The sequence below is a fragment of the Bufo gargarizans genome, chromosome 2 (assembly GCF_014858855.1).
Source record: "Bufo gargarizans isolate SCDJY-AF-19 chromosome 2, ASM1485885v1, whole genome shotgun sequence".
In the NCBI taxonomy this organism is placed as follows: domain Eukaryota; kingdom Metazoa; phylum Chordata; class Amphibia; order Anura; family Bufonidae; genus Bufo; species Bufo gargarizans.
The window spans coordinates 27,236,125-27,260,765 of NC_058081.1; the positions used below are offsets into that span (position 1 = coordinate 27,236,125).

The 24,641-nt window shown below is 44.1% G+C and overlaps 1 protein-coding gene across 1 annotated transcript in view; it reads right to left on the reverse strand.

Annotated features, from left to right (window-relative positions):
• Positions 1 to 24,641, reverse strand: part of LOC122929257 (chromaffin granule amine transporter-like) — a 285,527-nt gene that overhangs the window by 148,412 nt on the left and 112,474 nt on the right. The window contains exon 5 of the mRNA XM_044282773.1: positions 17,298 to 17,381. Within this exon, the coding sequence (XP_044138708.1) occupies positions 17,298 to 17,381 (84 nt within the window). The remainder of the gene's footprint in view (positions 1 to 17,297; positions 17,382 to 24,641) is intronic.

Below are 24,641 nucleotides of genomic sequence, written 5' to 3' on the forward strand. Positions count from 1 at the left end.
AATGCTCTCTGTAACATCTGGACATAGCCAGCGGCTGTTTGACGCCCCTGCACTTCCTGAAGCTCCATTGTTCCACTGAAGGAAAAAGCACCCCAGAACATTATGGTGCCCCCTCCACTGTGGCACGTAGAAAACATCTCAGGTGGGATCTGCTTGTCATGCCAGTAACTATGGAAACCATCAGGGCCATCAAGGTTACATTTTTTCTCAGCAGAGAATAAAACTTTCTTCCACCTTTGAATGTCCCATGTTTGGTGCTCTCTTGCAAAGTCCAAACGAGCAGTTCTGTGGCGTTCAAAGAGACGAGGTCTTTGAAGACGTCTTTTGTTTTTGAAGCCCTTCAGTCTCAGATGCCGTCTGATGGTTATGGGGCTGCAGTCAGCACCAGTAAGGGACTTAATTTGGGTCGAGGATCGTCCACTGTCTGACGGACAGCCAATTGGATCCTCCGGCTCAGTGCTGATGAATTTTTTTTGGGTCTTCCACTTGACTTTTTTGTTCCATAACCTTACTGCAACCCACCTCAGCAGCGATGGTGCGCTGTGAAAAAACCCTGCTTATGCAGTTCAACAACTCAACTACGTTCAAAAAGGAAGAGTTTTTTTTCCTTTGCCATCACAACGTGTGACTACCTGACAGAGAATGACAATTAATCCATATCTTTGCACAGATTTGGCCTTTTAAAGGCATGTGGTCCTTAACTTTTGATCGGCTAAAGAACAGTCTGTTTCAGTTTATTCATTGTCTTCATTAAATTGAATGCTCGAAAAATGTTTTGTCTCACTCCCATTTCTTCTTGTTGCATGTTGAAGCTCTACTTGGAACCTTGTTAAGATCCAGCCATGCTAAATATGATTTTTTTGCAATTTTTCAAGTGGTCTTAAAGTTTTGATCAGGACTGTATAACTGTCCCTCTCTAGATATTAAATAAGGAAATTGTAGCCTTACTGATAGATGACTTCAGGAATGGTCCTGGTAATCCGGGTTCAGGCTTGTGAAGTTGCCAACGGCTGGTAAATCCTTGACGGTGGAGTCCAAAGGTCCTAAGGCATGAATAAGATGTGTCCAATAACCCTTAGGGCAGAGGTGCACAACCTGCGGCCCAGGGGCCACATGCGGCCCTTGATATCATTCTGTGCGGCCCCCAACCATCTGGTAACAGACATGTATGCCTATGTCTTGTGGCTGCTCACATGTATTTTTCATGTATTTCTCCCATTAGATGGAGGTTCCTGGAAGTGTAACTAGACATTAATGTTATTTAATGTGTGTTCAATATGCCATAAGTACAATATTTCAGTTGTTAATACACCTTTAAATTTTAATTTCGGCCCTCGTCATTGGTTCAGTCTGGCAATGTGGCCCCCAACCAGGAAACGTTGTGCACCTCTGCCTTAGGGGGTCTTCTTTCTGTAGTATTCTCTGAATAGATAAAGTTCTGTACTTCAGCTGTGGGCTGAGATATGGCTTAGGGATAAGGATAACAGGCTGCATACACTGCTAGTCTGTGCTCAATTGCCACTGGAACAAGATCTAGTTGGCTAGGCCTGAACTGAACTATATATATATATATATATATATATATATATATACAGGTCCTTCTCAAAAAATTTGCATATTGTGATAAAGTTCATTATTTTCTGTAATGTACTCATAAACATTAGACTTTCATATATTTTAGATTCATTACACACCAACTGAAGTAGTTCAAGCCTTTTATTGTTTTAATATTGATGATTTTGGCATACAGCTCATGAAAACCCAAATTTCCTATCTCAAAAAATTAGCATATTTCATCCGACCAATAAAAGAAAAGTGTTTTTAATACAAAAAAAGTCAACCTTCAAATAATTATGTTCAGTTATGCACTCAATACTTGGTCGGGAATCCTTTTGCAGAAATGACTGCTTCAATGCGGCGTGGCATGGAGGCAATCAGCCTGTGGCACTGCTGAGATGTTATGGAGGCCCAGGATGCTTCGATAGCGGCCTTAAGCTCATCCAGAGTGTTGGGTCTTGTGTCTCAACTTTCTCTTCCCAATATCTCACAGATTCTCTATGGGGTTCAGGTCAGGAGAGTTGGCAGGCCAATTGAGCACAGTAATACCATGGTCCGTAAACCATTTACCAGTGGTTTTGGCACTGTGAGCAGGTGCCAGGTCGTGCTGAAAAATGAAATCTTCATCTCCATAAAGCTTTTCAGCAGATGGAAGCATGAAGTGCTCCAAAATCTCCTGATAGCTAGCTGCATTGACCCTGCCCTTGATAAAACACAGTGGACCAACACCAGCAGCTGACATGGCACCCCAGACCATCACTGACTGTGGGTACTTGACACTGGACTTCAGGCATTTTGGCATTTCCCTCTCCCCAGTCTTCCTCCAGACTCTGGCACCTTGATTTCCGAATGACATGCAACAGTCCAGTGCTGCTTCTCTGTAGCCCAGGTCAGGCGCTTCTGCCGCTGTTTCTGGTTCAAAAGTGGCATGACCTGGGGAATGCGGCACCTGTAGCCAATTTCCTGCACACGCCTGTACACGGTGGCTCTGGATGTTTCTACTCCAGACTCAGTCCACTGCTTCCGCAGGTCCCCCAAGGTCTGGAATCGGTCCTTCTCCACAATCTTCCTCAGGGTCCGGTCACCTCTTCTCGTTGTGTAGCGCTTTCTGCCACACTTTTTCCTTCCCACAGACTTCCCACTGAGGTGCCTTGATACAGCACTCTGGGAACAGCCTATTCGTTCAGAAATTTCTTTCTGTGTCTTACCCTCTTGCTTGAGGGTGTCAATGATGGCCTTCTGGACAGCAGTCAGGTCGGCAGTCTTACCCATGATTGCGGTTTTGAGTAATGAACCAGGCTGGGAGTTTGTAAAAGCCTCAGGAATCTTTGCATGCGTTTAGAGTTAATTAGTTGATTCAGATGATTAGGTTAATAGCTAGTTTAGAGAACCTTTTCATGATATGCACATTTTTTTAGATAGGAATTTGGGGTTTTCATGAGCTGTATGCCAAAATCATCAATATTAAAACAATAAAAGGCTTGAACTACTTCAGTTGGTGTGTAATGAATCTAAAATATATGAAAGTCTAATGTTTATCAGTACATTACAGAAAATAATGAACTTTATCACAATATGCTAATTTTTTGAGAAGGACCTGTATATATGGGAGGTATTATCTCCCCCTAGTGGTAAGCTAAGTTTAAATGAATGCTAATGCACCTGTTAGCAGGGATTATGCATAAGGACATTTTGCAGCTTAACAACAGGCTATATAAAAGGCATATAAAAGTACAATACAACAACTTTGCAGTACCCACGAGGGTAGTGGGATGCTGCATAGGGACCACATTGGAGTGTACTCCACTTGCTCTCCTACATACAGGCTGTGGCAGGCCTGCGGCAGGGAGGGGAGCTTAACGGAGCGACGGCCCACAAATATCTCTGCTCCAGAGTAGTTGTCCTGAAGGAAGCCCACTCCTAGTTGTATGGCGAACTAGAGGACGGTCCCTGTCCGTCTGGTGAGCTTAGGGTCGCCAGGCTGGGGGTCATCTAAGACTTGTTTAACCCATTCCTCTATGGCAGTCTTGTATTCCCATGGGGTCTTGGTGTGACCGATTATCTCCAGCGGGACCGCTGGGTTAAGGTGGCCTGGGACTGTCTCTCCTGGGCAGTGGAGTGGAAGCTCCGGCCGCCTCCGCCGCACCAGCAGGTGTGCAGAGCGGATCCTGTTCGGGCCTACTAGAAGTGTCGGGACCCACCGGGCACAATGCAGGGGCAGCTACGGGCTGGACCGGGGCCTTAAGGGAGCGGGGCTGCTTTCACCTGATGTTGCGGCAGGGCAGCCGTTTCCGATGCCTCCTGCAGGTCGTCTTGGGTGATCGCGTCTGTCTTCTGGGCCGGAACGTCAGTTGCTAGTACAGACTGTAAGGTGGTTGATGCAGTTGTCTCTTCCAGTGTCTTGAGAGGGGTGGCAGCTGCTTCTGCAGGAGCGGGCTGGACATTGGCGGCCATTTTGGGTGCAGATTTAGCCACCGCGGAGGGATCCACTGCCTCCTGGATCGTAGCTAGTGTCGATGGACCATTCTTCTGGACCAGCTGGGACATGCGGATCTCCAGTGGGTACTGTTCGTAGAGTGGCTCCCCGTTGATGAGCATCTCTCCCCACTTAGGTTGTGGGAGCGCCATCTTCTCTGCTTCTGCTTTCTCACTCAGTGAGGGGAATGAGGGTGGAGCCCAGAAGGAGGAGTCTTCACTCCCTTGGCTCACATTGCAGAGTTCTTGGTGGGCAGTCTTGAGTTTTCCCACTTCTAGGGGGGCGTAGCCATCATTTTCGCGCTCTTTAGAGGGCGTTCTTGAGTTTTCCCGCTTCCAAAGCGCATGAAGAAGCAGCCCCATTACAGGAATATGGTGGATTAACCCTTGGAGTGCCGGTGCGCACGGGTAGTGCTTTCTGGTACAGAAATAAAGGCAACAAAGTCAATTTTCAGTGTTTTGGCACAATTCTCAGATCTTGCAGTACTGTTAAACATACAATTTCATCCTGTTGGCACACAGACCTGATCCTGTTGGCACAAAGTTGGATCCTGTTTGTGACGCCACTTTTGCAGTGACCAGGAACGGGTACACTGACGCCACTTTTGCAGTGGGTCAGGATATGGGTGGATAATAGTTTGTGCGTGACGCCAATTGCAGCATGCGCAGGGTAATATCAAAGGGCCCTCCCAAGGTGTTATAACGCACATCCAGGTTAGGAATGCCAGAATGGTGTGATTGCCTATAATGTCTCTGTATGGTGATGATAATGGTGTCAATGGCTGTCTCCTACCTTGGTACGGCTGGACTCCTGGTTCACTTGCAATAAATTAAGTAGTGATAGTAGGAGTAATAGAGGGATTTTGCAGCAGAAATTGATGTCCAGACCAGTTAGGTGAAATTCAGACTTGTCTTTACTGAAGATAACTTTCATCCAAACAAAATACAGCTTTGGTCTTTGGTCCCAGCAGGTTTTGGCAATGGTTGGCAGGAATAAATCTTCTGCACTATAACTCTGGAGCTTGTAGGATAAGACGTCTGCTTAGTAGCTCTGTAACTGTGGCAGGAATTTTTCTTCTGCGCTTCTCTTTATCTTCTGCTATGTTGGGACTGACTAGCTGAGGAAGAATATGGCTTCTCCTAGGTCTCTGGACTTTACTCACAGATATATTCTCAGGGAATGCTACCGTCCTGGAACTCTGGAGGTTGTCTGCTGCTTCTGTCATCCAGCTGAGGCTGCAGGGCTCTCAGGCGGGGGAGGTGATCAATGTCTTAACCGAGACAAGATCCTGGCTTTCTTTCCTATGCAGGGGATCTCCTACACACACACCCTACCCCTAGCAGGGTGTGGGCTACACTGCGCTCTAACTTCCTTTTCCACCCAAGGTGTAGGATGTGGGAACAGTCCACACCTCCACAGAGGGGGAGCTAAGCTGGAATCAACCATTCCAGCCTAGATGTACTTAACTGTAACTAGTTCCTTACCAATCCATTACTGCCACCTGCTGGTGAACATGGAAAATTACAAGGAAATTCACATTTAACAAAGTTTTAAATGCACAGTTGTGGAGACATGCGCAAAATCATCAGATGACAAGGTAAAGGCTCTTATCGATAATAGCGGGGTAGAGGCATGTAGTAACACAACTCTGGGGTGTTACAGGTGATCTCATGATTGCTTCTAAAATGCATTGCACTGTTCATGCAATGCAAGTGTCACGGCCTTTGCTGTGTGCGCCGTGACACTTGTGCCATACTTGCGGTTGCCCGTGGCAACATGTTGCTGTTACGGCATGTGGTGGCAGTGTCTCGGCTTTGGCTGTGTGCGCCGTGACATGGTTGCCACGCATGCTGTTGCCGGTGGCAACGTGTTGTGTGTTTGCTGCTGTGTGCACTTCCCCTTTAAGTTATATCCTTCCTCTGTCTGGTGCTGTAAGCGTTAACTCCCTGACTGGGTGTGGTCACTTGGCATTTTCTCCAGCTGGTACTTCAGCTGTTGTTGGTGTTGGAGTTCTGCTCCAGTCCAGGGTGACCTATCTGCCAGGTTCTTGAGGGCCACCTTGTAGGACATCGATGTCATCTGCAATGTCATTCCTTTGTCTCCCTTATCCTCTATATCTGTAAAGAATAAATCAAGTCAACTGGATTTACTGTAGATTTCTTGAAAACGTTTCACTTGTTCTTCCAACGAACTTTCTCAATTCTGAGTGACTGTACAAGATGGACAACATTGTGTACGCAGTCCAGTGCAATGAGGAATGCTCAGAACTGTATATCGGCGAAACAAAACAACAACTACATCAGTGTATGGCTCAGCATAGAAGAGCCAAAACCTCTGGTCATGATTCAGCCGTGTACTTACATCTAAAAGAAATAAGTCACACCTTTGAAGACAGTCAAGTACGTGTTTTGGATAAGGAGGCCGATTGGTACAAACAAGGTGTGAAGGAGGCCATCTACGTGAAAATGGAGAAGCCAAGCTTGAATAGAGGCGGGGGGTTAGACATCTATTGTCTGCCACATACAATGCTGTCTTGACACCTTTTTTTGGGAGGTCATTATCACCTACTGACTCCAATTAGGATAATGGAATCAACACCTTTGACCCCATGCTGGGTATAATGACCTCTGACCCCCATGCTGGGTATAATTACCAGATGTTGATTCAGTTATATATTTATTCCCAGAGAATTCTTGTACAGTCACTCAGAATTGAGAAATCGTGTTGGAAGAACAAGTGAAACATTTTCAAGAAATCTACAGTAAGTCCAGTTGCCTTGATTTATTCTTTACAGATATACCATGATCTGGATAAATGAGAACCTTCATAGACCTTATCCTCTATGTACCCAACATCACTAGTTGTATGTTTGGTGTGGGTTTTTGTTCATGGTTTGTTGTGTGTCTTGTTTGTTGTTATATGTCTGGGCTATTGTTGGTGTTTGCCCCTGCATGTGTGCAAGAAGTTTTCCCTGTGTGTGTTGTACCTCCGTGAGGGGGTTGGTTTCCTGGAACCATAAGTCTGACAGAGGAAGGTGTTACAACTTAAAAGGGAAGTGAACACACCAGCAAACACACTGCCACCTGCAACAGCACCGGCAACAGCATGCGTGGCAACCATGTCACGGCGTACACAGCCAAAGCTAAGACACTGCCACCACATGCCATAACAGCAACACGTTGCCACTGGAAACCGCAAGCATGGCACAAGTGTCACGGCGTACACAGCAAAGGCCATGACAGCAAGGAATTTGACTGTCAGTGCTATATTGACATCCACCAGCAGGCTGCGTCAGAGAGGCACAACCTGCTGGGACACGCTGGAAGCAGGCCTGTAGCCTTCGCTAGGACCTGGTCTGCCTTCACTGACAATGACAGTGCGGGGTGCTGATGTGAGACAGAGGGAGTCTGCTTCCTCTGTCACCCCTTACATACCACCCGTATTATTGGCAGACAGCTAAATGGCCCGGATCAGCCTCTATACAGAAGTGCGGCTCTTACAAAAGAGCAAAGCCCCCACTCTCTAATGCACAGGAGACCCACAGAGCGGTTTGAATAAAAAAGTGGCCGTCCAGTGTGTGACCCCCAGAGTGGTGTTACTATTCCTGCAACTTGCTACTGTCTTTAATAGGCTAACATAATTGTCATCTATTTTGTTCCATGTCCTCTCCACAATGTTCATATGCAATTCACCTGGTTTACCAGCAGGTGGCAGCAAATATGGCAGAGCTATCTTAGATACAATGGAACTTACCATTCCATTCTACCCTCCCTCTGGAGAGAAGTGGGATAGTCCTATTTCCTGCAGAAAGGGTGGGGACCAGTTAGTTCCAGTCAAAGTTTACCCCCTGTAAGGGGAAGGGTGTGTAGGGGCACGTCTCTGCTGGACGTGCCCACGCCAGCCAGAACGCCTTAAGCTCTGCTGATCATGGAAGCTAAAGCCTGAAGCCTCAAAAGCCAGGAGTAAACTTCCTTGGCTGAAGTTAAGTCCGACTAAAGAGAGAAGTGCAGCATAAAGAAGAAGCCAAGTTACTGAGTCAGCTTGTCAGTACAGCAGAGTGAGAGAAAGATTAAGCAGAGTTGAGTTTGCCTGCTAGTTTAATGCTAAAGCCTCCTGGGACCAAGACAAAGGCTGTTAACTGTTGGAAGAGATGAGTAAAGCTGCTGTTGAACTTCATCTCAAGGTCTGGACTCAATTTATTCTTTTATCCCTAAATTATTCCCCCTTTCTGCTGCTTCGGAGACAAAGCCAGTGGTATCCAGGTAGGAGCACCGTGACACATAAAGAGACATTTAGGCCGCACTACACCACTCGGCATTCCTACATCTGGGACGCAATTGAGAGGGCACTGGGGGGAGGCGCCCATTGCAAGTGTACTGGTGGTCACTTAGGTGTTAATGAGCAGTATGGGTAGGGACCTAGAGCACTTGGTAGGGACCTAGACCACATGATCAAAATTGATAAGAGACCAGTGTTGCTGGACGCAACTATCAAACAGTGCAACATGTAGAAATACAATAAATGAGTAATGACTAATACACTTGTTTCCAAAAAATAACTCACCCACATAGAAATTTCGTATTGCTGCAAAACTGGACTTGCAGTTATCTCTCATACCTATATGTAAGTGCAGTGCTTACTGGTATGGTCTGATTAGACAATGGGTCTTACTGTAAGAGGACATAAAAGTGTTTCCCTTACTGCCCTATAAAAAGGCTTTCAGAGGCTACTTTTGGGTAGCTTACCTCTTGTTGAGAGATCATTAACTGGTAGACATGCCTGTATAATGCATTGAAAGACATTTTGCCCAGTTGACAGAATTTGAGAGAGGGCTCATCAATGGACTGAGAGAAGCAAATTGCTTGTTTTGACAGATAGCTCACCATAGCATTATTATTATTATTATTATTATTAGTGTGCAGTTGTTGCTTTCTGTCCTATTCTCTGCATATTTGTTGAGGTGTGGCCGGATCTCCGCCGGTCCCCATTATAGTTAATGAGGCCAGATGGAGACATTCAAGCTTCTGCCAATGCTGGAATGCAGAGAGATTCAGCGGGCTCAGTGGCGTAACTACAGGGGAAGCAGCTGCTTCGGGGCCTGAGTGGAGAAGGGGCCCGGGAGTAGTATATTTTTTAGTACAATTCAGGCCAAGCCCGGCCCCCAGTGTGAGTGTATCTGAAGGCCCGGCCTTGCCTGAAATTTACTGGAAAAGGTGTACATACCATACCATTATGAAGACCCTTTGGAATGAAGTAATGGTAGGCTAAAAGACTTTTGATGATATTACCATGTCACATGATTGAAGGTCCTTTAGCCTCCAAGAGACATCAGAGGAGAACAAAGAACCTGCAGCCTGTAAGTAAATAAGCGTGTGTGTGTATAAAAAGGTATGTGTGTTTGTGTGTGTATGTGTTTATCTGTGTGAATATACCTGTATGTGTGTGTCTGTATATATGTGTGTGTATATCTGTGTGTGTATGTATATACGGTATATGTTCATCTCTGTGTATGTATATATGTTTATGTGTTTGTTAGTATGTGTGTGTTTGAGTATTTATGTCAACAAATCTGCTTATTTTGTATCTAGGAGATACTTGAATATGGGCAGTAATGTGCATATAAATACAGTACAGACCAAAATTTGGACACACCTTCTCATTCAAAGGGTTTTCTTTATTTTCATGACTATGAAAATTGTAGATTCACACTGAAGGCATCAAAACTATGAATTAACACATGTGGAATTATATACATAACAAAAAAGTGTGAAACAACTGAAAATATGTCATATTCTAGGTTCTTCAAGGTAGCCACCTTTTGCTTTGATTACTGCTTTGCACACTCTTAGCATTCTCTTGTTGAGCTTCAAGAGGTAGTCACCTGAAATGGTTTTCACTTCACAGGTGTGCCCTGTCAGGTTTAATAAGTGGGATTTCTTGCCCTATAAATGGGGTTGGGACCATCAGTTGCGTTGTAGAGAAGTCAGGTGGATACACAGCTGATAGTCCTACTGAATAGACTGTTAGAATTTGTATTATGGCAAGAAAAAAGCAGCTAAGTAAAGAAAAATGAATTGCCATCATTACTTTAAGAAATGAAGGTCAGTTGGTCCGAAAAATTGGGAAAACGTTGAAAGTGTCCCCAAGTGCAGACAAAAAAAACATTAAGGGCTACAAAGAAATTGGCTCACATGCGGACCGCCCCAGGAAAGGAAGACCAAGAGTCACCTCTGCTGCGGAGGATAAGTTCATCCGAGTCACCAGCCTCAGAAATCGCAGGTTAACAGCAGCTCAGATTAGAGACCAGGTCAATGCCACACAGAGATCTAGCAGCAGACACATCTCTAGAACAACAGTTAAGAAGAGGAGACTGTGTGAATCAGGTCTTCATGGTAGAATATCTGCTAGGAAACCACTGCTAAGGACAGACAACAAGCAGAAGAGACTTGTTTGGGCTAAAGAACACAAGGAATGTACCTTATACCAGTGGAAATCTGTGCTCTGGTCTGATGAGTCCAAATTTGAGATCTTTGGTTCCAACCACCGTGTCTTTGTGCGACGCAGAAAAGTTAAACAGATGAACTATACATGCCTGGTTCCCACCGTGAAGCATGGAGGAGGAGGTGTGATGGTGTGGGGGTGCTTTGCTGGTGACACTGTTGGGGATTTATTTGAACCAGCATGGCTACCACAGCATCTTGCAGCGGCATGCTATTCCACCCGGTTTGCGTTTAGTTGGACCATCATTTATTTTTCAACAGGACAATGACCCCAAACACACCTCCAGGCTGTTTAAGGGCTATTTGACCATAAAAGGAGAGTTATGGGGTGCTGCACCAGATGACCTGGCCTCCACAGTCACCGGACCTGAACAAAATCAAGATGTTTTGGGGTGAGCTGGACCGCAGAGTGAAGGCAAAAGGGCCAACAAGTGCTAAGCATCTCTGGGAACTCCTTCAAGACTGTTGGAAGACCATTTCAGGTGACCACCTCTTGAGGCTCATCAAGAGAATGCCAAGAGTGTGCAAAGCAGTAATCAAAGCAAAAGGTGGCTACTTTGAAGAACCTAGAATATGACATATTTTCAGTTGTTTCACACTTTTTTGTTATGTATATAATTCCACATGTGTTAATTCATAGTTTTGATGCCTTCAGTGTGAATCTACAATTTTCATAGTCATGAAAATAAAGAAAACTCTTTGAATGAGAAGGTGTGTCCAAACTTTTGGTCTGTACTGTATATGAAGAATTAGAGCACTACTACTCCTATCCAGATATTTAGAACATTGCGAAAGTTACTTGTTTAAAAAATAATCCTCAGGATAGGTCATCAATATCAGAGCAGGGGGCTGTAGAAAATTTTCTGTCGGTCCAAGTCAATCCTAGCTACACCCTTGGGCAGGCTGTTCTCTCCTGTCGGATCCCTAGTGCTAGTGTGAAACTAAGCCTAAGATGTCTTTGTGGCAAACTCTGCAGAGACGAGAGATGGCTGAAAGAAGACATTATGTTGGTCTGGGACAATTAGAGAAGACGAGGAAAGAGAATGTCTACATCAGAGGAGACATCACTGGATGTAATAGGCATGTAGTGCTGTAAACTCCTGTATGTTTTGTAGTGCTAAATGTAATGTCCAAATCATGTCCAATCTTTTAAGGCATTGTAATCTATTACGGGCAGATTCTGGAATCTGTTCAACCAGAATTTTATGGAATCCCCCAAAATGACACTTATGATATTGGGAGACATATCTTGAGGAGTTTCTAAAACAGCAGCTGAACACATTTTAATATATGATTTTAAATTGAAGGGATCACTTTCACTTTCTTCCTGCACTATAGATGCTTTCTCAATGTGCTCAATAAGGGCTCATTCAGACAAATAAATTTATGGGCCATATTTAAGCGTTATTTACTAAGACCTGTAAATCATTGGCAGAAAGTAAATGCCATTTTTCGTTATGACATCTTCTCTTTTTTTCATACAGCAAATGCATTTTCACAATTGCTGCAAGTCCCATCATATTGAGTATTCCAGAACTTTCCCCTCTATTAAAATTAATTGGATAAGTCTGACACATCTCAAAGTATTGACCAATACTGCTAAAACGTGAATGGATCTGTTACTCAGATAAAAACAAAAGTTTGGACACACCTTCTCATTCAAAGAGTTTTCTTTATTTTCATGACTATGAAAATTGTAGATTCACACTGAAGGCATCAAAACTATGAATTAACACATGTGGAATTATTATATCCACCTCCGGACCGCCTAACGCTGATCTGCGGTCCGGAGGTGGCAGCCCTGCGCTCAGCCACGCATATACGCGTCATCTCGCGAGACACGAGATTTCCTGTGAACGCGCGCACACAGGCGCGCGCGCTCACAGGAACGGAAGGTAAGAGAGTGGATCTCCAGCCTGCCAGCGGCGATCGCTCGCTGGCAGGCTGGAGATGTGATTTTTTTTAACCCCTAACAGGTATATTAGACGCTGTTTTGATAACAGCGTCTGATATACCTGCTACCTGGTCCTCTGGTGGTCCCTTTTGTTTGGATCGACCACCAGAGGACTCAGGCAGCTCACTAAAGTAGCACCAAACACCACTACACTACACTACACCCCCCCTGTCACTTATTAACCCTTTATGAACCACTGATCACCCCATATAGACTCCCTGATCACCCCCCTGTCATTGATCACCCCCCTGTCATTGATCACCCCCCTGTCATTGATCACCCCCCTGTAAGGCTCCATTCAGACGTCCGTATGATTTTTACGGATCCACGGATACATGGATCGGATCCGCAAAACACATGTGGACGTCTGAATGGAGCCTTACAGGGGGGTGATCAATGACAGGCGGGTGATCACGCATATAGACTTCCTGATCACTTCCCTGTCATTGATCACCCCCCCGTCATTGATCACCCCCCTGTCATTGATCACCCCCCTGTAAGGCTCCATTCAGACGTCTGTATGATTTTTACGGATCCACTGATACATGGATCGGATCCGCAAAACACATGCGGACGTCTGAATGGAGCCTTACAGGGGGGTGATCAATGACAGAGGGGTGATCACCCATATAGACTCCCTGATCACCTCCGTCATTGATCACCCCTCTGTAAGGCTCCATTCAGACGTCCGTATGATTTTTACGGATCCACTGATACATGGATCGGATCCGCAAAACACATGCGGACGTCTGAATGGAGCCTTACAGGGGGCTGATCAATGACAGAGGGGTGATCACCCATATAGACTCCCTGATAACCTCCGTCATTGATCACCCCCCTGTAAGGCTCCATTCAGACGTCCGTATGATTTTTACGGATCCACTGATACATGGATCGGATCCGCAAAACACATGCGGACGTCTGAATGGAGACTTACAGGGGGGTGATCAATGACAAGGGGGTGATCACGCATATAGACTTCCTGATCACCCCCTGTCATTGATCACCCCCCTGTCATTGATCACCCCCCTGTAAGGCTCCATTCAGATGTCCGTATGATTTTTACGGATCCACGGATACATGGATCGGATCCGCAAAACACATGCGGACGTCTGAATGGAGCCTTACAGGGGGGTGATCAATGACAGAGGGGTGATCACCCATATAGACTCCCTGATAACCTCCGTCATTGATCACCCCCCTGTAAGGCTCCATTCAGACGTCCGTATGCGTTTTGCGGATCCGATCCATGTATCCGTGGATCCGTAAAAAATCATACGGACATCTGAATGGAGCCTTAAAGGGGGGTGATCAATGACAGGGGGGTGATCAATGACAGGGGGGTGATCACACCATATAGACTCCCTGATCACCCCCCTGTCATTGATCACCCCCTGTAAGGCTCCATTCAGACATCCGTATGCGTTTTGAGGATCCGATCCATGTATCCGTGGATCCGTAAAAAATCATACGGATGTCTGAATGGAGCCTTACAGGGGGGTGATCAATGACAGGGGGGTGATCAATGACAGGGAAGTGATCAGAAAGTCTATATGCGTGATCACCCCCCTGTCATTGATCACCCACTGTAAGGCTCCATTCAGAAATTTTTTGGGGCACAAGTTAGCGGAATTTTTTTGTTTGTTTTTGTTTTTACTTACTAAGTCTCATATTCCACTAACTTGTGTCAAAAAATAAAATCTCACATGAACTCACCATACCCCTCACGGAATCCAAATGCGTAAAATTTTTTAGACATTTATATTCCAGACTTCTTCTCACGCTTTAGGGCCCCTAAAATGCCAGGGCAGTATAAATACCCCACACGTGACCCCATTTCTGAAAGAAGACACCCCAAGGTATTCCGTGAGGGGCATATTGAGTCCATGAAAGATTGAAATTTTTGTCCCAAGTTAGCGGAAAGGGAGACTTTGTGAGAAAATACGAAAAAAATCAATTTCCGCTAACTTGTGCCAAAAAAAAAAAAATTCTAGGAACTCGCCATGCCCCTCAAGGAATACCTTGGGGTGTCTTCTTTCCAAAATGGGGTCACATGTGGGGTATTTATACTGCCCTGGCATGTTAGGGGCCCGAAAGCGTGAGAAGAAGTCTGGGATCCAAATGTCTAAAAATGCCCTCCTAAAAGGAATTTGGGCCGCTTTGCGCATCTAGGCTGCAAAAAAGTGTCCCACATCTGGTATCGCCGTACTCAGGAGAAGTTGTGGAATGTGTTTTGGGGTGTCATTTTACATATACCCATGCTGGGTGAGATAAATATCTTGGTCAAATACCAACTTTGTATTAAAAAATTGGAAAATATGTCTTTTGCCAAGATATTTCTCTCACCCAGCATTGGTATATGTAAAATGACACCCCAAAACACATTCCCCAACTTCTCCTGAGTACGGCGATACCAGATGTGTGACACTTTATTGCAGCCTAGGTGGGCAAAGGGGCACATATTCCAAAGAGCACCTTTAGGATTTCTCAGGCCATTTTTTACACATTTTGATTGCAAACTACTTCTCACACATATGGGCCCCTGAATTGCCAGGGCAGTATAACTACGCCACAAGTGACCCCATTTTGGAAAGAAGACACCCCAAGGTATTCAGTGAGAGGCATGGTGAGTTCCTAGAATTTTTTATTTTTTGTCGCAAGTTAGTGGAATATGAGACTTTGTAAGAAAAAAAAAAAATCATCATTTTCCGCTAACTTGTGACAAAAAATAAAAAGTTCAATGAACTCACTATGCCCATTACCGAATACCTTAGGGTGTCTACTTTCCGAAATGGGGTAATTTGTGGGGTTTTTCTACTGTCTGGGCATTGTAGAACCTCAGGAAACATGACAGGTGCTCAGAAAGTCAGAGCTGATTCAAAAAGCGGAAATTCACATTTTTGTACCATAGTTTGTAAACGCTATAACTTTTACCCAAACCATTTTTTTTTGCCCAAACATTTTTTTTTATCAAAGACATGTAGAACAATAAATTTAGCGAAAAAATTTATATATGGATGTCGTTTTTTTTGCAAAATTTTACAGCTGAAAGTGACAAATGTCATTTTTTTGCCAAAAAATCTTTAAATTTCGATTAATAACAAAAAAAGTAAAAATGTCAGCAGCAATAAAATACCACCAAATGAAAGCTCTATTAGTGAGAAGAAAAGGAGGTAAAATTCATTTGGGTGGTAAGTTGCATGACCGAGCAATAAACGGTGAAAGTAGTGTAGTGCAGAAGTGTAAAAAGTGGCCTGGTCATTAAGGGGGTTTTAGCTAGCGGGGTTAAAGTGGTTAAACATAACAAAAAAGTGTGAAACAACTGAAAATATGTCATATTCTAGGTTCTTCAAAGTAGCCACCTTTGGCTTTGATTACTGCTTTGCACACTCTTGGCATTCTCTTGATGAGCTTCAAGAGTTAGTCACCTGAAATGGTCTTCCAACAGTCTTGGAGTTCCCAGAGATGCTTAGCACTTGTTGGCCCTTTTGCCTTCACTCTTCGGTCCAGCTCACCCCAAAACATCTCGATTGGGTTCAGGTCCGGTGACTGTGGAGGCCAGGTCATCTGGCGCAGCACCCCATCACTCTGCTTCATGGTCAAATAGCCCTTACACAGCCTGGAGGTGTGTTTGGGGTCATTGTCCTGTTGAAAAATAAATGATGGTCCAACTAAACGCAAACCGGATGGAATAGCATGCCACTGCAAGATGCTGTGGTAGCCATGCTGGTTCAGTATGCCTTCAATTTTGAATAAATCCCCAACAGTGTCACCAGCAAAGCACCCCACACCATCACACCTCCTCCTCCATGCTTCACGGTGGGAACCAGGCATGTAGAGTCCATCCGTTCACCTTTTCTGCGTCACACAAAGACACGGTGGTTGGAACCAAAGATCTCAAATTTGGACTCATCAGACCAAAGCACAGATTTCCACTGGTCTAATGTCCATTCCTTGTGTTTTTTAGCCCAAACAAGTCTCTTCTGCTTGTTGCCTGTCCTTAGCAGTGGTTTCCTAGCAGATATTCTACCATGAAGACCTGATTCACACAGTCTACTCTTAACAGTTGTTCTAGAGATGTGTCTGCTGCTAGATCTCTGTGTGGCATTGACCTGGTCTCTAATCTGAGCTGCTGTTAACCTGCGATTTCTGAGGCTGGTAACTCGGATGAACTTATCCTCCGCAGCAGAGGTGACTCTTGGTCTTCCTTTCCTGGGGCGGTCCGCATGTGAGCCAGTTTCTTTGTAGTGCATGATGGTTTTTGTGACTGCACTTGGGGACACTTTCAAAGTTTTCCCAATTTTTCGGACTGACTGACCTTCATTTCTTAAAGTAATGATGGCCACTCATTTTTCTTTACTTAGCTGCTTTTTCCTTGCCATAATACAAATTCTAACAGTCTATTCAGTAGGACTATCAGCTGTGTATCCACCTGACTTCTCCACAACCCAACTGATTAAATATTAAACCTGACAGGGCACACCTGTGAAGTGAGAACCATCTCAGGTGACTACCTCTTGAAGCTCATCAAGAGAATGCCAAGAGTGTGCAAAGCAGTAATCAAAGCAAAAGGTGGCTACTTTGAAGAACCTAGAATATGACATATTTTCAGTAGTTTCACACTTTTTTGTTATGTATATAATTCCACATGTGTTAATTCATAGTTTTGATACATTCAGTGTGAATCTACAATTTTCATAGTCATGAAAATAAAGAAAACTCTTCGAATGAGAAGGTGTGTCCAAACTTTTGGTCTGTACTGTACGTTAGAATATAGGTTATTAATAGCCAATAAGGACACAATGTTCACCTGCAACAGTGGATAATGAGGATCCGGCTCCCTGCACCGATCTTGCTAAGAACATCAGCCAATATGAGTCAGCGAAGGTAAAAACTGTCAGAGACAGGAGGAAACAACAGTTTAGAGATATTCATCAATGGTAGATGAGATGAGGGGGACGTGCAATAGTATGAACTGTCAGGTTATATGTTTTCTTGTGACAAAGGGAATGTTCTTCCCGAAACAATGACATATATACAGTGTTCATTTTAGGACATGGTCAGATATTATAGTCACACATCAGAATAATGTCAGTGTGAGGCAAAATACTCACTCTGACACCTGACCCCGACACCTGACCCGAATTTTGATATTTGACTCAAACATCTGAGTTTGACTTATGCTCTTCATAGGTCAGGGTCAAAGTCAGATTGAGTTATAGATATACTGTGTATGTGTATGCTAAATCACACAACCAAAGAAAGTATATAGCTGAACTTCTGGCTATGTGTCTGAAATGCTGTAAGCTAACAGATTACAGTGTTTTATGAGAGCATAGCTCAGTGGTTAGGTTACCGGTTTGTGCACTGGAGTTTTTGGATACAAAAACTTCAGACACATGCACCACAAAGGCATCCTACACAAAACGGAGCATTGTGCAGATGAAAAATATAATTATATAAATCACAGAAAAAATGCACCAAACGGATATGCCACTGACTATACTAGCTAGTCATACAAGAGGATATTAAAAGCTGAGACTTTTGCCAATATATTCCTGTCAGGAACACATCGGAGCCCATCAAGCACCACGTCACTGTCTCTCAGCATGGCAAGGGTCCTACCACTACGCTAACTATGGTGTGAACACGGTCTGAAGGTGACAAAATCCAGCGCACAGCCAAGTTTCCACACGACCGCATAGCAGGACAACTAATGCAATGTGAATATAGCAAGACTGTAAGCCACACCCATATCAGACCGTGTGATGAAGGTTACCAGGTGCAAAAGAATGTTTAAATGCCAGGTAAAGGCACATACAATACATATAAAACATAATCACGGAAATATAGTGGCAAATATGGGGGAACCGCTCAAACCCAAAACACTGCAGCGTGTTTCTCATTGGGGAAGCAATCCACCGCATGTGGACCGCAGCAAACAACCATCCCCAGCAAAATATGTGTACAATGGAGGATGCCGGCGCGGTCCACATGCACCACAAAGGCATCCTACACAAAATGGAGCATTGTGCGAATGAAAATATAATTATATAAATCACTGAAATTTCATCACCTTCAGACCGTGTTCACACCATAGTTAGCGCAGTGGTAGGACCCTTGCCATGCTGAGAGACCGTGACGTGGTGCATGATGGGCTCCGATGTGTTCCTGACAGGAATATATTGGCAAAAGTCTCAGCTTTCAATATCTGCTTGTATGACTAGCTAGTATAGTCAGTGGCATATCCTTTTGGTGCATTTTTTCTGTGATTTACATACTGTATATGTCACAGAAAGCTACACACTATGGACACTAGATTAGGCCCAGATTATTGGAATTTGCAATAAAAAACTCAGTTTTCGGATGCAGGACAGTATATGTCACAGAAAGCCGCACACTATGGACACTAGATTAGGCCCAGATTATTGGAATTTGCCCTAAAGAAAGAGTTTTTGGATGGAGTACTGTATATGTCACGGATGTGTATTACACGCGCACACTACAGAGACAGTAGATGAGGACTGGCCCCTGATTATTGAAATTTACGCTAAAGAAACAGTTTTCGGATGGAATGTCAAGGATGTGTATTAAACGCACACTATAGACAATAAATGTGGCGCTGATTATTTGAATTTAAGCAAAAAGACACAGTCTGCGGATGATGTACAGTATATGTCACTAATAGGTATTAAAGAAAAATATATTACTGCTGTCAAACACACACACAGTAGTCCTAAAAGGACTTTGGGGTCTTTGAAAAGCTTTTGGTAGTAAAAACAGCAAATTTCTCTCCCTGCACTATCTGTCCCTTCCTCAGCACAGATGTCCCTGAGACTGATCAATTTAGTACAGGTAAAAAGGACTCAATTTAGTAAAAGGACTTTTGGGTAGTTGAAAAGTTTTCTTCGAATAATAACGGATAATTTCGCTCCCTACACTGCCTTTCCCTTCCTACCCTCTGCTCTCCCTGAGTATGAATGATCAGAGCACGTGTCATCGGGTGCTATATAGCACCTGATGACGCGTTCCGGCGAGCCAATCACTGACTACTGGCATTACAGTGATGACAGTACTTACCTGCAGGTTTATTGGCTGCTTAGCAGCCGCAAAATGTACGGGGAGGAGACTCAGCCTAGTACCGCCATGTGTCGAGCATAGTGATGCTCGAGCCGAACAGGTATTTGGTTGAGCATGCTCACTCATCACTACTTAGGACATACTCAACCTAGGGGCTAAATACAAGGGGCAACTTAGGAGAAGGAGCCTGTATTCTCCCACATCTCCATGAGGACTATTCCTTCAAAAAACACACATCAGCAGCAGGTTAATGATAAAACAAAGTTCCAGCACTCACGTTTTCTTGATAGCTAAAATCCTCGTCTTTATTCAGGCAGTAGAAAATAATATACAGGACATGCACCCACTAGTGTAGCAACATTGACGCATTTCGAACAGAGTTCTTATTCTTAACTGTGAACAGTGTCTTTTCCAAGGATTAAATACTGGTCTGTGAGCACATGGTTCCACCCCCACCTGGAGGGCGGGGGAAGGAAACAAAAGGAAAGGGTGGAGCCCCCTGCTCCCTAGGTAAGGCACTGTTCACACTGTCCAACAATAAAGATGCAATGAGCATCCATGTAAAATCAATATTTTGCATATATAATGTGAAAATTCCTTAACCAAAATAATAGATGTGAATATAAAATTTCATATGCAAAAAAAATAAATACACACTATAAATACGAATACAGATACATATTATCGTGCATAAGTGAATTTAGTAGCATATGCTATTACAACATACAGTTGCAAGAAAAAGTATGTGAACCCTTTGGAATGATGTGGATTTCTGCACAAATTGGTCATAAAATGTGATCTGATCTTCATCTAAGTCACAACAATAGACAATCACAGTCTGCTTAAACTAATAACACACAAAGAATTAAATGTTACCATGTTTTTATTAAACACACCATGTAAACATTCACAGTGTAGGTGGAAAAAGTATGTGAACCCTTGGATTTAATACCCGGTTGAAGCTCCTTTCGCAGCAATAACTTTAACCAAACGTTTCCTGTAGTTGCAGTTCAGACGTGCACAATGGTCAGGAGTAATTCTTGACCATTCCTCTTTACAGAACTGTTTCAGTTCGGCAATATTCTTGGGATGTCTGGTGTGAATCGCTTTCTTGAGGTCATGCCACAGCATTTCAATCGGTTTGAAGTCAGGACTCTGACTGGGCTACTCCAGAAGGTGTATTTTACTCTGTTTAAGCCATTCTGTTGTTGATTTACTTCTATGCTTTGGGTCGTTGTCCTGTTGCAACACCCATCTTCTTTTGAGCTTCAGCTGGTGGACAGATGGCCTTAAGTTCTCCTGCAAAATGTCTTGATAAACTTGGGAATTCATTTTTCCTTCGATGATAGCAATCCGTCCAGGCCCTGATGCAGTAAAGCAGCCCCAAACCATGATGCCCCCACCACCACACTTCACAGTTGGGATGAGGTTTTGATGTTGGTGTGCTGTGCCTCTTTTTCTCTACACATAGTGTTGTGTGTTTCCTCCAAACATCTCAACTTTGGTTTCATCTGTCCACAGAATATTTTGCCAGTACTGCTGTGGAACATCCAGGTGCTCTTGTGCAAACTGTAAACGTGCAGCAGTTTTTTTTGGACAGCAGTGGCTTTCTCTGTGGTATCCTCCCATGAAATACATTCTTGTTTAGTGTTTTACGTATCGTAGATTCGCTTACAGGGATGTTAGCATATGCCTTTTGTAAGTCTTTAGCTGACACTCTAGGATTCTTCTTCACCTTATTGAGCAGTCTGCACTGTGCTCTTGCAGACATCTTTACAGGAAGGCTACTCCTAGGGAGAGTAGCAGCAGTGCTGAACTTTCTCCGTTTATAGACAATTTGTCTTACAGTGGACTGATGAACAGCAGGGCTTTTGGAGATACTTTTATAACCCTTTCCAGCTTTATGCAAGTCAACAATTCTTAATCGTAGGTCTTCTGAGAGCTCTTTTGTGCGAAGCATCATTCACATCAGGCAACGCTTTTTGTGAAAGCAAACCCAGAACTCGTGTGTGTTTTTTATAGGGCAGGGCAGCTGTAACCAGCACCTCCAATCTCATCTCATTGAGTGGACTCCAGTTGGCTGACACCTCACTCCAATTAGATCTTGGAGATGTCATTAGTCTAGGGGTTCAGATACTTTTCCCACCTGCAATCTGAATGTTTACATGGTGTGTTCAATAAAAACATGGTAACATTTAATTATTTGTGTGTTATTAGTTTAAGCAGACTGTGATTTTCTATTGTTGTGACTTAGATGAAGATCAGATCACATTTTATGACTAATTTGTGCAGAAATCCATATAATTCCAAGGGGTTCATATACTTTTTCTTGCAACTGTAAATAAATTCTATCTCTATTATCGATCCAAAAAAATGGTCAGTAGAAATGCATAAGTTCATTTTTCATATTAAGACCATTCGGATGTCTGGTATCTAATTTGAAGATCCAAAATGCCTCTCTCAATCTAACCAACTGCTTTAAATCACCTCCCCTTTTCAAAAGCCTTACTTGTTCAATCGCAAAAGCTCTAAAATTTCGCACTTTGCGTTCATGCTTGTATATGAAATGTTTAGCAGCATTGGATATGTTCACACTGTCAGGATTGCTGATGTAGTTGAGATGCTCCAAAATTCGGATTTTGCATTTTCTAGTGGTGCATCCCACCTACATCATCTCACAGGTTGTACATTGGATGACATATACTACCCCCATCGAATTGCAATTGATGTACGATTTTATAGGCTATACATGGGAATTGTTCGCATCATGGAAAGTTTTCGTATTCACTACATTCTACATCCTTGTCTCAACATACAGTGCAGTACATAATCATAAAGTATAGGCAAATATTTCTTAATTGTTTGCTGAATTGCATTAATGCTGCATGGGCTCACCGGCCTGTTCTGTGCACGCGGGTGATCCTGATGATGGAGTGAGCTGAACTTTTCTCTGTGCATATCAGCAGCAGGTTACCCTTAACGGTACTAGATCTGCTTGGCACATAACCACTCGGTTCCTTTAAGGACAAGGACCATTAGTTTTTTGATTGTGCTGAGAGGCAATCCATAATAAGTAAGGCAATGTTAGACAAAAAAAAACTGAAAAGGGGCAAAAAAAAGAAAGGAAATAGGCACTGTCCTTGTGTGAACTTGGATTTTGGTAGCTGGGGTCCTTACTAACATGACCATCCAGGTGAGGGCACAATGGGTGCAACCTGTAAACATAAACATATTAAAAACACACAATATACCAACAGGCCCTGACCCTTCAGGAGTAGTCCACGCCGTGGCTCCCAAAGTCATTGTTCTTTTACTTTAATGGTGAGTGATGGTCCAGCTCCTTAGAGGAGGGACTGGAAGTCTTTCTTACTGCGTGAGCTAGAAAACTGGATAAGAGGCTTGTCCTCCCTCTGAAAATCCATCCGAGCATGGGTAGTACAGCGCCACTGCCCTCCTGTGGCGGAAGTCAGACTTGGCCAGGTGGTTACACTTTTCATCTGCCCAGCCATCTTCTTTTTGATTAGGCCAACTGCTCCTACCATTTCAAAGGAATCCAGGACCTCTGGCTGGAGTGGCATTGATAAATAAGCCTCCACTTGAGTTGTTTGTATCGATAACTCCAGATGTTCCCTTTTTAGTCAACTGGTAGGACTAGTTGGACTATATACCAAGGCTGTCTGGTCTATGTGTTCCATCTGCAGACCCATGATTGGGGGTGCGGGCAGTCCCGGTATGAGAGGCTCAGGCCCAGGTGCTAATCTCTCTGGACATTGCCGGGCATCGAACTGCTATTCCTGTAGGCGGCTAACCTGATCCCTTGCAGCTGGGCCTTCCTGCCAGTGCTTCTGCTCGGGCACTGATGCCAATGCTTTACGGAGTAGGCAAAGAAACCTTTCGGGGACTGCATAGGGGTATACTGCACCTGAGCCCCTTGGTAAAAGTTATGACGGGCCTGAGAAAAATATGGCCTCTTAACCGAGCGGCGGTTTACAAAGAGTTCTGTCCCCGATTCGTCATCCTGTATAAACCCTGTACCTCAGTCTATGTTGAACCAGAGCATCGTTCCAATCCTGGTTCCTGAAGGATTACCCCGATATGTTTGAGCTGCTGCAGAAAGTGAGGGCCGTCTGTGCATGTGCAATGGCCAGGTTATGGGTTGTTAATGTTCTGTATTTGACGTGACGCCAATTGCAGCGTGCACAGGGTACTATCCCAGGGCCCTTCTAAGGTGCTATAACACACGTCTCAGACTAGCAATGCCAGAGTGGTGTAATGGCCTATGATGTCTCTGTAGCATAGGGATAATTGTGTCATGGTGTCTCCTACCTGGGTACAGCTGGACTCCTGGCAATACAATTCAATGTAGTTATAGTAGGAGTAATAGAGTAAATTTGCAGAAGAAATTCTTTCCAGACCTTTAGATGAAGTTCAGACGTTGCTTTACTTGAAAGAACTTGCATCCAAGCAGTATACAGCTTTGGTCTCTTGGTCCCAGCAGGTTTTGGCAATGATTGTCAGGAATGAGGGCTTCTGCTTTAAATATGGAGCTTAGATGTGTGGGGGACAGACTAGCTTAGGAGGGAATAGCTTCTCCTAGGTCTCTGGACTTATGTCTCAGATGGATTTTCAGGGGTTTCTTTCTTCCTGGAATTCTGGAGTTTGTAGTTTTCTGCTTTTCTCATCCAGCTGAGCGGAAGGTGCTCAGACTGGGTATATGAGCAAGTCTCAGCAGAGACTAGGTCTTTATTGTCTTCCCTATACAGGGGTTCTCCTGAATAGTGATGCCCCGAACTATTCGCCGGCGAATAGTTCCAGGCGAACACAGCTTGTTCGCGTTCGCCGCTGCTGGCGAACATATGCGATGTTCGGTCCGCCCCCTATACATCATCATTGAGTAAACTTTGACCCTGTACCTCACAGTCAGCAAACACATTCCAGTCAATCAGCAGCAGACCCTCCCTCCCAGACCCTCCCACCTCATGGACAGCATCCATTTTAGATTCATTCGGAAGCTGCATTCACAGTGAGAGGAGGGAGAGTGTTGTTGCTGCTGATTCAATAGGGAAAGCGTTAG